Source organism: Acartia tonsa, chromosome 6 (assembly GCF_053477335.1).
Source record: "Acartia tonsa isolate MP-2025a chromosome 6, ASM5347733v1, whole genome shotgun sequence".
NCBI lineage: Eukaryota > Metazoa > Arthropoda > Copepoda > Calanoida > Acartiidae > Acartia > Acartia tonsa.
The window spans coordinates 32,469,267-32,481,877 of record NC_137265.1 but is presented as its reverse complement, the minus strand read 5'-3'; the positions used below and the strand labels follow the sequence as shown (position 1 = coordinate 32,481,877).

The window sequence follows — 12,611 nt, the reverse complement described above, 5'->3', positions numbered from 1 at the left end:
AACTTTTGTTAAATAAGTTTTATTCTGACTTCAAAAGTAAAAATTTTCAGTTTTTACCTGTCCAGGATCCACCTGGAGCCCTGCAGTACCTGAAACTGGTTTAAATTTTTTTTTCAAATCAGTTCATACTATCCATAAAGTAAGTTAAATAAGTTTTTTTCTAACTTGAATTTTTTTTACCTGTCTAAAATCAACCTGGAGGCTAGCAGTATCTAAACCTGGAGGCCAAATACATTATTTTTTTTTAAATAGGAAAACTACATCCCAAAAGGAAATTTTTTTGTTGAAATAATCTCTCCTCTCACTCTAAAGACAAAGCTTATAATCACTGTTTACGCAAAAGTGTCAGAACTTCCCCCCCCCCTCTTAACACTAATTGAAAGGCCATAATTTATTGAATTAAAATGTGATTATCTTCCTATTATATAAATTAGTAAGCGTTTTTTGTCTGTCCCGAAGGATCTCGCGAACCGCTGAACCGATATTGTTCTCTTTTACAGTGAAGCTTCTTATAGGTTCTGGGAAGGTTTTAAACTTTTTTGTCTTCACCCCACTCCCCCCAAAAAATATTTTTTTATTCTTTTGAAACTCAAATTTAATATGGAATGAGGTAGTTTTTTCCCCCTCCTAAATTAAGTGCTCCTAGAGGCTTCTAGGGGCGTAACCGCTAGTATTATTTAAAGTAGTAAGCTTTTTTTGTCTGTAGCGAAGGATCTTGCTAATCGCTGACCCGATATGGTTCTTCTTTACATTGAAGCTTCCTATAGGTCCTGAGGTGGTTTTAGGCTATTCTATTTTATAGATAAAGTCTGGGTATGGTGTAAGGCTATTTTCTGCCCTTATTTATCCTTTAGAATAGAGCTTCTAGATGCTAGGGGCGCAGCTGCTTGTATATATCAAAGCGCGAAGCTTTTTTATCATTATTAAAAGCGAGTTTTTCTATAATTAGGGTTGGTCAGTCTGTTCGTCCAGAACGGATAGCTCATTTCGTTAATTATGGCATGTTAAAGTTGTCCTATCAATTTGAAACTTCATATGTTGATTCCTTTCATAGTAAGGTACAATTCAGAAAGCGTAGCAACACTATATTCAATACCAGAATGTCTGTATGTCCATTTTAAACATGTTGTTTTTTACTTTTTTAACAACAAATTTGTATGTGATGTTATTATCCGATTGATCTGATTTTTGGAATACTGATTCCTAGGACAACAAAGTACAATTCCATAAGTGAAGCATCTCTATAATCACCTCCTAAAAATGTATGTATGTCCTTAAATATTATCCTGTATTTCAGCAGTTTTTAACAAATTTACTTACAATTTTTTCGTCTTTTATAAATTGATTAATGAGTTCTGACAATCTACAGGTGTTAAACTTCGTTTTTAAACTGTTTCAGAGCTTCGATTTTATGGATGTTGTCATTCTTGTTTTTTAATGTCTATTTTTGGGGCGTCCAAATAATTACTGTTTGGAGGGAACAGGGTGCATAACTTCATTTTTCACACAATTGAAATGAGAGTGCAATCTAAATTTATGATCCTAGTATGTTAATGCAATTTTTAAACTTAATCTTATTAATATAAATATAGTTTTTAATTGAAATTAACAGGGTTTAGAAGCTGCGGGTAAGCCTCAGTGAAATCGTCATATTATAACTTTAGAATTAAGCTGGATATCTAAACATGTTTCTTAACAGCCATTCTCCTTATTAAAATCTTTATTTTCCACACCTGCGGAATTTGAGGCTTGTGTGCGGCTGTCGATCCCTTGAAATTACTATTCTTAGCCCAACATAAGAAAACTGTATATTCTATGATAACAGCTGATTTAGTAAACAAAACTTCCTTTTAATGAAAAATTATCTATTTTTGCAAAAATCGTGTTATAAATTTTTTTTAAAAGTTAGACAGCTTAAAAAATAAAAATAAATTATATTTATTTTACACCTTTTTTTATTTTGCTGCCTTAATAAGGAAATATTTAATATATTTGAATCGGCTTATTGCAATTTTTTTTCTTTTTTTTTATGATTATTCAATACGTATGAAAAAGTAACATTTAAAAATCTCGCCACAAGAAGATTTAACAAACAAAATATTGATTTTGAGTACAATTTGATTTTTAAGTTTTAGAAAAACTATAGAAATATTCAAAGTTAAGTGTTTGTTTACATTTTGAAAAAAATATTTTGCCCTGTTCTATTTAATTAGAACTTTTCAAAAAAAACTTCATTTAATAAAAGATTAATATTTTTTAATGTTTTTTAAAACATATTACTTTAGATTGGTTAAAAGTTTATTTTTCTATGTGATTTAGGGGTTGCAATTTTTTTGCAAATTACGTTTTTTGGCTTTTCATTCAAATAAGTTGCACAATTCTGGTTTTTACTGTATAAATTTATTAAATGACTTCAGAAAAACATATTATAATCCTTACATTTACTTTTTTTTCTAACAATCTATTTTTTAGGAGACTTTTTATATCGCTGACAAAAATGGCATTATTCTGCAAAAATATTTTTTTTTTGCAAATTTAAAGATATGAAAGTATTTAATAAATGGTTAACTTTAATTTTTGTTTTAGCAAAATGGATTATTGTTTCTTATAAGATGAAAATAAGGTATCGCAAATATTTGTTGCAATTTTAATGCGATTTTATTGCAAATAGGAAGACATAGGATTTTAGTTTTAACAGATTATGATTCTGGACCCAAAATTACATAGGACTGAGGTTTTCGTTTGTTGATTGCTGAAAGTTAAAGTTTCTTGCTCTAGAATCGCTATGTGTACGGGGTTCTTAATTTTCTTTATTAGCTAGCCTAGCCAAAAAACAAATTTCTTAACTTTTAAATTCTGGGTAACTAGTAGATCTTTTCATGAAAATACACTTTTTCGAATTTTAGTCTTCTGCTAACCTAAAAAGTTACTTTAGGAGCCTAGAAATAAATGTACAAAATTTTAGCTCTCTATCTCTAATGGCGACCTAGCGCCAGGCATGTAAAATATTAACAGATAACGGTAGCACGGCGGTTTTAACAATATCTCAGCAATGTGCAGGTTTTTAGCTTTTCTGCATATTTCAATTTAAACACATAAGGACAAAGATATATTATCCCAAAAATCTTTTGTCAAAGTCTACTCTACACCTAGCGCCAGTCAGTTTTCTAAAATCATGCATTTTATACCTGTAAAAATAGAAATCGACAGCGCTAGGTGTAGAGTAGACTTTGACAAAAGATTTTTGGGATATTATATCTTTGGCCTTATGTGTTTAAGTTGAAATATGCAGAACACCTGAATTCATCTTCCAAGCCATTCTCTATGCATTTAATTTTTTTATGAAATAACGGGATTTCAAAACTGCCCTTTGAAAAGGCCTAAAAAATATCTTTTTTTGTCACTTTTTTCACTGCTTATAGTTACAACTTATTAAGATATTATGCTCAGTTAAAAAAAATCGGCGCCTCCAGCACCAAAACCGGCAAAAACTGGCAGTTAAACTTCTGTGCCCCTACTTGCCCCCCTCTTCGGTAAACAGTAGTTATCTCAAGAAGTAAAAGAGATATCAACACACAGAAAGAAAGCTTTTTAAATAAAACTGAACTAAGTAATCATTACACATTTAATTTTGGGACTTTCCTTCTAGGGGCTTGTGGAGCAAAAGACTTACCAAAACACTAATAATATGAGTTCTGAGCTTATTTTTAAAGATATCAACCTGATTTTTAAAAAAATCTTTTGTTACCATAATTGAACTCAGTAACATTTACAGATTTCATTTTGGGACTTTCCTTCTAGGGGCTTGTTTGGCAAAAGACCTATACAGTTTTTATTTTGGGACTTTCCTTCCAGGTGCTAGTGGAGCAAAAGACCCCCAAAAACACAAAAAATATGAGTTCTGAGCTTATTTTTAAGGATATCAACCTGATTTTTTAAAAGAAAATCTTTAAAATAAAACAGAACTCAGTAATGATTACGCATTTCATTTTAGGACTTTTCTTTGAGGGGCTTGAGGAGCAAAAGACCCCCAAAAACACCAAAAATATAAGTTCTGAGCTGATATTTAAAGATATCAAACTGATTTTTTTAAAGAAAACTTTTTTAACATAACCAAACTCAGCAGGGGCGTCCAAGCTTTTTTTTTTGGGGGGGGGTAAAATTTGCTTTGAGGGGGGGGGGGTAATTACCCTCCCTGAAATCTGTTGGTAAACAAAATTTGCCCCTAGGGTAAATTTTTTTTTTTACCCTGGGGGCAATACCCCTCCTAAATAAACCCCTTCTAAATGGTTGATATCTTTAAAAATAAGTCCAGAACTCATATTTTTTTTTTTTTTTTTTTTTTTGCCAAACAAGCCTCTAGAAGGAAAGTACCAAAATGAAATCTGTAAATGTTACTGAGTTTGGTTATGTTAACAAAGTTTTGAAAAAAAAATCAGGTTAATATCTTTAAAAATAAGCTCAGAACTCATATTTTTAGTTTTGGGGGTCTTTTGCCCAACTAGCCCCTAGACGGAAAGTCCTAAAATGAAATCTGTAAACATTACTGAGTTTCATAGACATCCAAGAGGGGGGGTAAAGTGGGGATTACCCCCCCCCCCCCTAAACAAATTTGGGGGTGCCCCCCCCCCCAAAAAAAAGCTTGGACGCCCCAGCTGAGTTCGGTTATGTTAAAAAAGTTTCCTTTAAAAAAACAGGTTGATATCTTTAAATATCAGCTCAGAACTCATATTTTTTGTGTTTTGGGGGGTCTTTTGCTCCACAAGCCCCTCAAAGGAATGTCCCAAAATGAAATGTGTAATCATTCCTGAGTTCAGTTTTATTTTAAAAATTTTCTTTAAAAATTTTGGGGTAAATTTTGAGAAGGTAAACAAAATTTGCCCTGGCCAACAGGTTTCAGGGGGGGTAATTACCCCCCTCCAAGCAAATTTTACCCCCCCCCCCCAAAAAAAAAAGCTTGCACGCCCCTGCTAAGTTTGGTTATGTTAAAAAAGTTTTCTTTAAAAAAATCAGTTTGATATCTTTAAATATTAGCTCAGAACTCACATTTTTTGTGTTTTGGGGGGTCTTTTGCTCCACAAGCCCCTCAAAGGAAAGTCCCAAAATAAAATGTGTAATCATTACTGAGTTCAGTTTTATTTTAAAAAAATTCTTTTAAAAAATCAGGTTGATATCTTTAAAAATAAGCTCAGAACTCATATTTTTGTGTTTTGGGGGGTCTTTTGCTCCACTAGCACCTGGAAGGAAAGTCCCAAAATGAAATCTGTACAGGTTGCTGAGTTTGGTTATGTGAAACAAGTTTTCTCAAAAAAAAATTAGGTTGATATCTTAAAAATAAGTCCAGAACTCACATTTTTAGTTTTTGGGGGTCTTTTGCCAAACAAGCCCCTAGAAGGAAAGTCCCAAAATGAAATCTGTAAATGTTACTGAGTTCAATTATGGTAACAAAAGATTTTTTAAAAAATCAGGTTGATATCTTTAAAAATAAGCTCAGAACTCATATTATTAGTGTTTTGGTAAGTCTTTTGCTCCACAAGCCCCTAGAAGGAAAGTTTCAAAATTAAATGTGTAATGATTACTTAGTTCAGTTTTATTTAAAAAGCTTTCTTTCTGTGTGTTGATATCTCTTTTACTTCTTGAGATAACTACTGTTTACCGAAGAGGGGGGCAAGTAGGGGCACAGAAGTTTAACTGCCAGTTTTTGCCGGTTTTGGTGCTGGAGGCGTCGATTTTTTTTAACTGAGCATAATATCTTAATAAGTTGTAACTATAAGCAGTGAAAAAAGTGACAAAAAAAGATATTTTTTAGGCCTTTTCAAAGGGCAGTTTTGAAATCCCGTTATTTCATAAAAAAAATTAAATGCCTAGAGAATGGCTTGGAAGATGAATTTAGGTGTTCTGCATATTTCAATTTAAACACACAAGGCCAAAGATATAACATCCCAAAAATCTTTTGTCAAAGTCTACTCTACACCTAGCACTGGCGATTTCTATTTTCACAGGTATAAAATGCATGATTTTAGAAAACTGACTGGCGCTAGGTGTAGAGTAGACTTTGACAAAAGATTTTTGGGATAATATATCTTTGCCCTTATGTGTTTAAATTGAAATATGCAGAAGAGCTAAAAACCTGCACATTGCTGAGATATTGTTAAAACCGCCGTGCTACCGTTATCTGTTAATATTTTACATGCCTGGCGCTAGGTCGCCAGTAGAGATAGAGAGCTGAAATTTTGTACATGTATTTCTAGGCTCCTAAAGTAACTTTTTAGGTTAGCAGAAGACTAAAATTCGAAAAAGAGTATTTTCATGAAAAGATCTAGTAACTAGTCTTTAAAACATACTTGAGTTAAATAAGTTAAAAATTACTTAAATTTTTAAAGGTCAGATTACTTTTAAAACTTTGAAATGAGAAAACTATGCATATTGAAATGTTTTTGTGCTGTGAAATAGTAATTTATCTAGATAAACCGATTAGAAATCTGTTGTCCTATTTCTTAAACACATATTTCAAATGCACATAGCGTTTCTATAAGCGACATAATATCGCAATTAACTTGTTTCTTCTACAAAAATCGAAAAAAAAACATTTAATTGCAAATTGTTTTAAAGTAAAATGATATATACTACATAAACTTTTTCTTCTTAAAATGGAAAAATTAAACTCTTTTCTCGTATTCATTCGAAACCGATTCTAATCCGGTGGATTAGAATCGCTTCTCATCCAAACAAAAAAAAACTATGTCTAGCATCGTAATAAATACAGTTTTCTACAAATATAAAATGTACGATCATAAAATTAAAACCAGTTTTTTAGCCGGTGCCTTCGGCACCTCGGGGCTAAAAAAATGGTTTTAATCTTATAATTGTACATTTTTATATCCGCGGAAAGCCGTTTATAATACGATAATAACTATTCCCTCTTTCTCTCTTATATTTTGTTTCATCTTAACATTACTTTAATTTTTTTTCGCTTATTGTCCATTTCTTCATTTTGTTTGATTTGCAAAAAAAACTATTTCTTGACATTTTTATCTATGCTGTTCCAGTGATATGGGGATAGGACAAAAAAGATGAATTGATTAATCAATTTAAAAAAAAATATTATTAAGAATTTATTTATCAATTGTCCTATCCAATGGTGCATACAGAAGGTAGGATATTCCGAATTTCAATATCACGCCACTGGTCCTATCCCTTTATCCCTGCAATTTTTTCTGTCTTATTGACTAAAACAGAAGGGTAGGATTGACCGTGAAATGACAGCAGAGTAATTACAAGTTTTTTTTAGAAGCGCAGCTTCTCTAGAATTAGCTGTTTCCCTACGTCACCTGTCTGAACATCTATACAAGAAAGTGGGTAAAGAAAGTGCACGCTTGTAATTTATGACTCAATTGATTATTTTCAGTGATTTCTTTACAGTTGAATATCCTTTTTTCAATATATTAAACATAATAAGCTTGTTGTAGTTGCTCTATCTTTTACTGGTTTTGTTGTTGTATTTGGATTGTAGCTACTATTTTATTTAATTTAATATAAATAACAATTCATCATTCTATGATGTAAAGCAGTGAGGTTTTTTTGTCTGCTGCTCTCCATAACTACTCAACTAATTTAGGCCTCTATTTTAGGTTGGCTTCACATTTGTTCCGAGTCGGTTTAATGCTTTGGATCTACTGCAGTTCACGGTAAATTATTGCTAAAAATTTATGAATTTTAAAGGCTGCTAGCTGCCAAACGGCTGAACGCACAGATCATACCCGCACACCATTTTAAGCGGCATAAGAAAGCCTACAAATAATTTGAAATAGCTAAGATCCAATTATGCAGAGGGAAAGCTTCACTGAAGAAAAACCGCGTAAAATAGGTCTTTTTCGCGCATTTCTGTGCACTGCGAGATAATTATGCATTATTGATGGCATGGCTATTATTTGTAGGCCTTCTTATGCCGCTTAAAATAATGTGCAAGCATGATCTGTACGTTCAGCCGTTTTGCAGCTAGCAGCCTATAAAATTCAGAAATTTTTAGCAATATTCGTTACCAGCAATATTTTACCGTGAATTGCAGTAGATCCAATGCTTTTAAGCTTTTATATATAAGCCTTGGGATGAGTTTAGTCACTATTTTTTTTAGGCTATTTACCCTGCCCCTTGGAATACAGAGCTCCTAAATGCAAGGGTACATTAAATAACAACATATTTTTACTATGATTGAAAATAAGAGTTTACTAAGATAGGTTAACCAATGCGTTTAATAGACATACCTATTTTGGAAAAAGATAGACCTATAATATGACTTACAGTTTTGTTTGCTAGAGTAAAAAGTTAGTTTATTTAAAAGTATTGAGTTTTAGCACAAAATAGAAAGTTCCCTCTCTTTACTTCATTTGTAAAAGATATGTTTATCTCCAGAGGATACTCAAGGACATGTTTTTATTGTAGAAAAACAAAAAAATCTGTTTTTAAGACTAAGTATGTGTTCACTAAAGCTTAGCTTCCTCTATTCAGTTTAATATAATTTGTCCCCCTACCAAAGACCCAATTGAAAGATGGCACAGGGCCATCATTCTGTGGGTAGAGCTACATATTGCCCCATCTATTCTTTTACTTTAATATTGAATATGTAAAATCTGATTTTGGCGCATTTAAATTTTTTAACTTAAAATTCAGTCAAATAGTTATTTTTGTGTATTTTAATTAAAATGTGAGATTATACTTTTGAGTTTGAGATATATCTGGGGGAATATTTTCTTATTGCATTTCTAAAAGTTTTGGAGCATGTTTAGGAAAACATTTAACAAATCTTGTTTTACATTTAAACTAAACAATTCACTTTTTGCCATAAAACATCGCTTCTCATAGAAATTAGAATTTACATACATATGCATAGATGACATTAAGAAATAGGGTCTTATTTTATTACTATAATAAGAAAGTATTAGACAAAAAACTGAAATTCAATTTCAGAAGCGTAACTACTTTTTAAGTATGGTTTGTCCAAAAATCTGTCGGTTCATTTTAACATCTGCTGATCTGTCAATCTCTTTATAGTGCCTATAAAAACCGGAGAAATATTTTAAAAACACTTGGCCGAAATGTCCCGAATGTTGTTATATTACAATGATTAATCAAATATCAAATATGACGTCATTCTGGATAGTTCAGCCACAAGTTTTTTTTAATTTTTCTCTTTTTTTTGTAGGCACTATAAAAAGCTTCCTTTTAAGCATATTGATATAATTTTCATAACTCGATTGCCATACTAAAAAAAATGTGTTAATGGACTAAAAGCCAATATGAGATTTCACAAAAATCCAAAATTTGATAAGAGATTTTATATTCCTTCATATTCAGTTTTGCCTAAAAACTAGGTAAGATGGCCGGACAAGTTTTACAAGACTGTAAAAGATAAACTGTATATTCTCATATTCAAAACAAAAGGTGGCTAGAGAATTTTATAATTTATATACATAATGAAGGCTAGGTAAGGTTCTTATTCTTCTAAAAATTGCATTTTAAAAAAATCTTTCATTTATAAGTGGCCGAAAATATAAGAGAAAAAATATTTTATTGAAAAATAAATAGTTAGTGGAATTTCATTTGCCAACATTGGAAATCCACTAATATTTCGTTGCTTAAAGTAAGTCAATTCAAATAATATAATTGTAGTAATGCTAAACCTTTATTCTTAAAAAATTGCAACCGTGTCTGAGTGAACAACTTAAAATACTTTAAAAAACAAAGATAAGAAGTAATTTTTCATTTAAAAAAAAATATTTGCGGATAAGATATTGACAGACTTTTGCTAGGCATTTAAAGAGTCCCTTACAGTTATTTTAGATATAATCAAATATTTCATAATGTTTTGATAGAAAATTTAGTTTTGTTTTAATGTAGCTTATACAAAAATCTTTCAATTTTAGATATGATTAATTTTCAAGATCTAATTTTAAACCTGAGTGATCCTAAATTTGGCGTCCGTCTGCCTGCAGCCGCCAGACCTAATCCAGATTCTGTTTTAGGTGTGTTCCTGCCATTCAAAGTATCAGTATGACTCTCTCCGCTTCCAGTACCGTTGCTAGACTCACCACTAGTGTTTCCATTAGTGTTATCATGTCTACTTTCATATACTATATCGTGGTTTTTTACTCCACCAAAACTTTTGCTTCGTTGAACTGCAAACATGATGTTAAATATCTTGACTTTTCAGATCAAATATACATTTTGCTTTATTCTTTTTAGTTTGGATATTTTCAGTTATGATTTGTTGGTTTCAATTAGATTTGAGATTCTATCAAGCATTGAATGATTTAATTAGATATATAAAAAAAAACTCATATCGCACTTTAATTTTTTATTAAAGCATTCAGTTCAATCTCTCTTTTCCTTATTGGAAATACAAACCAATTCCCGTCAATTTCAACTGTTCTAGTAAATACGAACCTACACCTTGGGCACCTAAACTCCCTTACTCTTTCTTAACCTAACCTAAACAAGTAAATTATTGCTTTGTGATATGAGTTTTGATTTATATACCTAATACACCTTGGCAACCTTTGATTATTCATTCCGTTCTAGGCTTCAACCTGTTAGCATTTTCTATATCTATACATTACTAATTTTATATGCAATATGCATTTTTTTGAAGATTTTTTAGAAATCGTAGCTATTGAACTAAAGAAAAGTCATATCTACTAATATTTTTTGTTTGAAAGAATTGTCTTTTGACTATAAAACTTATTAGATAGAGATTTGCAACCATTTTGATAATATGTTTCCCAATTTTTATTTTAATTATTTGCTTTTTTTTACAAATGCAGCTATGACTCAATGAAAAGTTAGATTTTATCTAATTCTTTATAATTTCTAATTTGCAATTTGGCAATTGTTTGAGCATTTTGAGTGAGGCTACTCTAAATTAAAACCTCACTAATTTTTTTTTTATTATATTTGACCTAATGTATCGTCATCTTTATTAGGATTCCTAAGGTCTGTGATAAATTTAAATGTTAAGACACATACAATAAAAAGTACTTCCTTGATTAATTTGTTTTAAATGTATGACGTTATCCTTGTTTATTTTTAAAACTGCAAGGATTGAAAATGATTTACACTTCATGCTAAGAACTGGGACCTGATTTATTGCATTTTTCTGTTCATTTTGAATGTGAGTTTTCACAAGAATGACAACATACATATAAATAACTTTTAAATCTTAACAACTTACAAATAAATAATAAATATAATAACTTTAGAGCTACAAGTATGAAGTAAGCTACTTGAAAATAGAATTAGCAAAAGCATTATGGTAGTCATGTCATGACTTAACTTTCTTTGGATATTGCCCAAAATATAAAACCATCCGTTCTTAAAAGGTCTATTAAAATCTAACTTTTCAATGTATCAAATTTGATAGCAAGAGTGCTTACAACAAAGTCTGGTAAAATCCAAGGGAACATTGGACTGTAAATTACATTGGTACTCAAAGTTTTATAACTACGTTATTTTATTTGTATGCTCAAAAACGTTGGGTACTTTTAAAGAATATTGATTGCTTGTTTCAAAATAAGTATTATTCAGACTGTTCAACAAATAGTTTTAATCTACAGAAGAGATAATCTAGTGTATCATAATTGGGGATACAATTTAATCAAATGCTATACATAAAAGTTTTGACGTACAGAACATATCTATAGATGAGCTACGCCTAAACAATACTTTTCCTAAAATTGAGGGTAAGCTTTTCTTTGTATTCTTTGTTTTACCTAAATAAAAAGTTTTGCCTCACCTAAATATTGCGTTTCTGTATTTACATCGTAATATATAGGGAGGGAGGGGAAATTGGGCTGTTTATTACACTAGTCCCCAAAGTTTTATAAAAACGATTTCTTATTCATTGGCTTAACAACTTTTGGGAGTTTTATTGAATTTTGGTTGGTTGGTTATTAAGTTGAGTGTCCAAACGTTTCAGCTACTAATTGTAATCTACAGAAGGGGTAATTTTGTGCATTATTATGGGGGGGATGCATGTCAATTTATCGGCCATTGTCATATCCCCTTAGATAATCATTGAAAACTATATCTAAAATTTATATCTTACATCAAACTTTCTATTTTCTTTTAATCAATCAACTCTAGCAAACCAACCAATGTGAAAGACTTGTAAAAAAGCTCTGCAACAAAAAAAGTAAGTTTCATCAATTTGAAATAAATTTGAAGTTGTTTTTCCAGCTTAGGACGAAGTTGTTGTCTAATTTAAGACATGCTTTAACAGATGTTTTAAAACAACAATGTTTTCTCAAGTCTAAATACGGTCATCTTTCCCATCCACGAAATAATTTTGCCTCACAGTTAACAAATAATACATGCTGCGCCCCTATCCTTTTGTGACAAATCTGAAATTTGAAAGAAGGGTTTGGACCCTATCAATCAAGAATCAAACATCAAATCGGTCCAGTTAATAGCAAGATCAGATACATATTTCCAGTATTGCAGCTTCGAAACCAATTACTATCCGCTTGATTAGAGCCGGTTCTCAGCCATAGTGAAATTTTATTTTCCACGAACATTAAAATAAAAATTATGAGATTAAAACTAGTTTTGTTAACCCT

At 31.0% G+C, this 12,611-nt stretch overlaps 1 protein-coding gene across 1 annotated transcript in view; it reads right to left on the bottom strand.

The window, feature by feature from the left end:
* LOC145322416 (uncharacterized) overlaps positions 1-10,581 on the bottom strand; it is a 70,563-nt gene extending 59,982 nt beyond the window's left edge. Inside the window, exon 1 of the mRNA XM_080164406.1 lies at positions 9,956-10,581. Within this exon, the coding sequence (XP_080020532.1) occupies positions 9,956-10,185 (230 nt within the window). The 5' untranslated portion in view covers positions 10,186-10,581. The remainder of the gene's footprint in view (positions 1-9,955) is intronic.
* Positions 10,582-12,611: the final 2,030 nt, after the last annotated feature.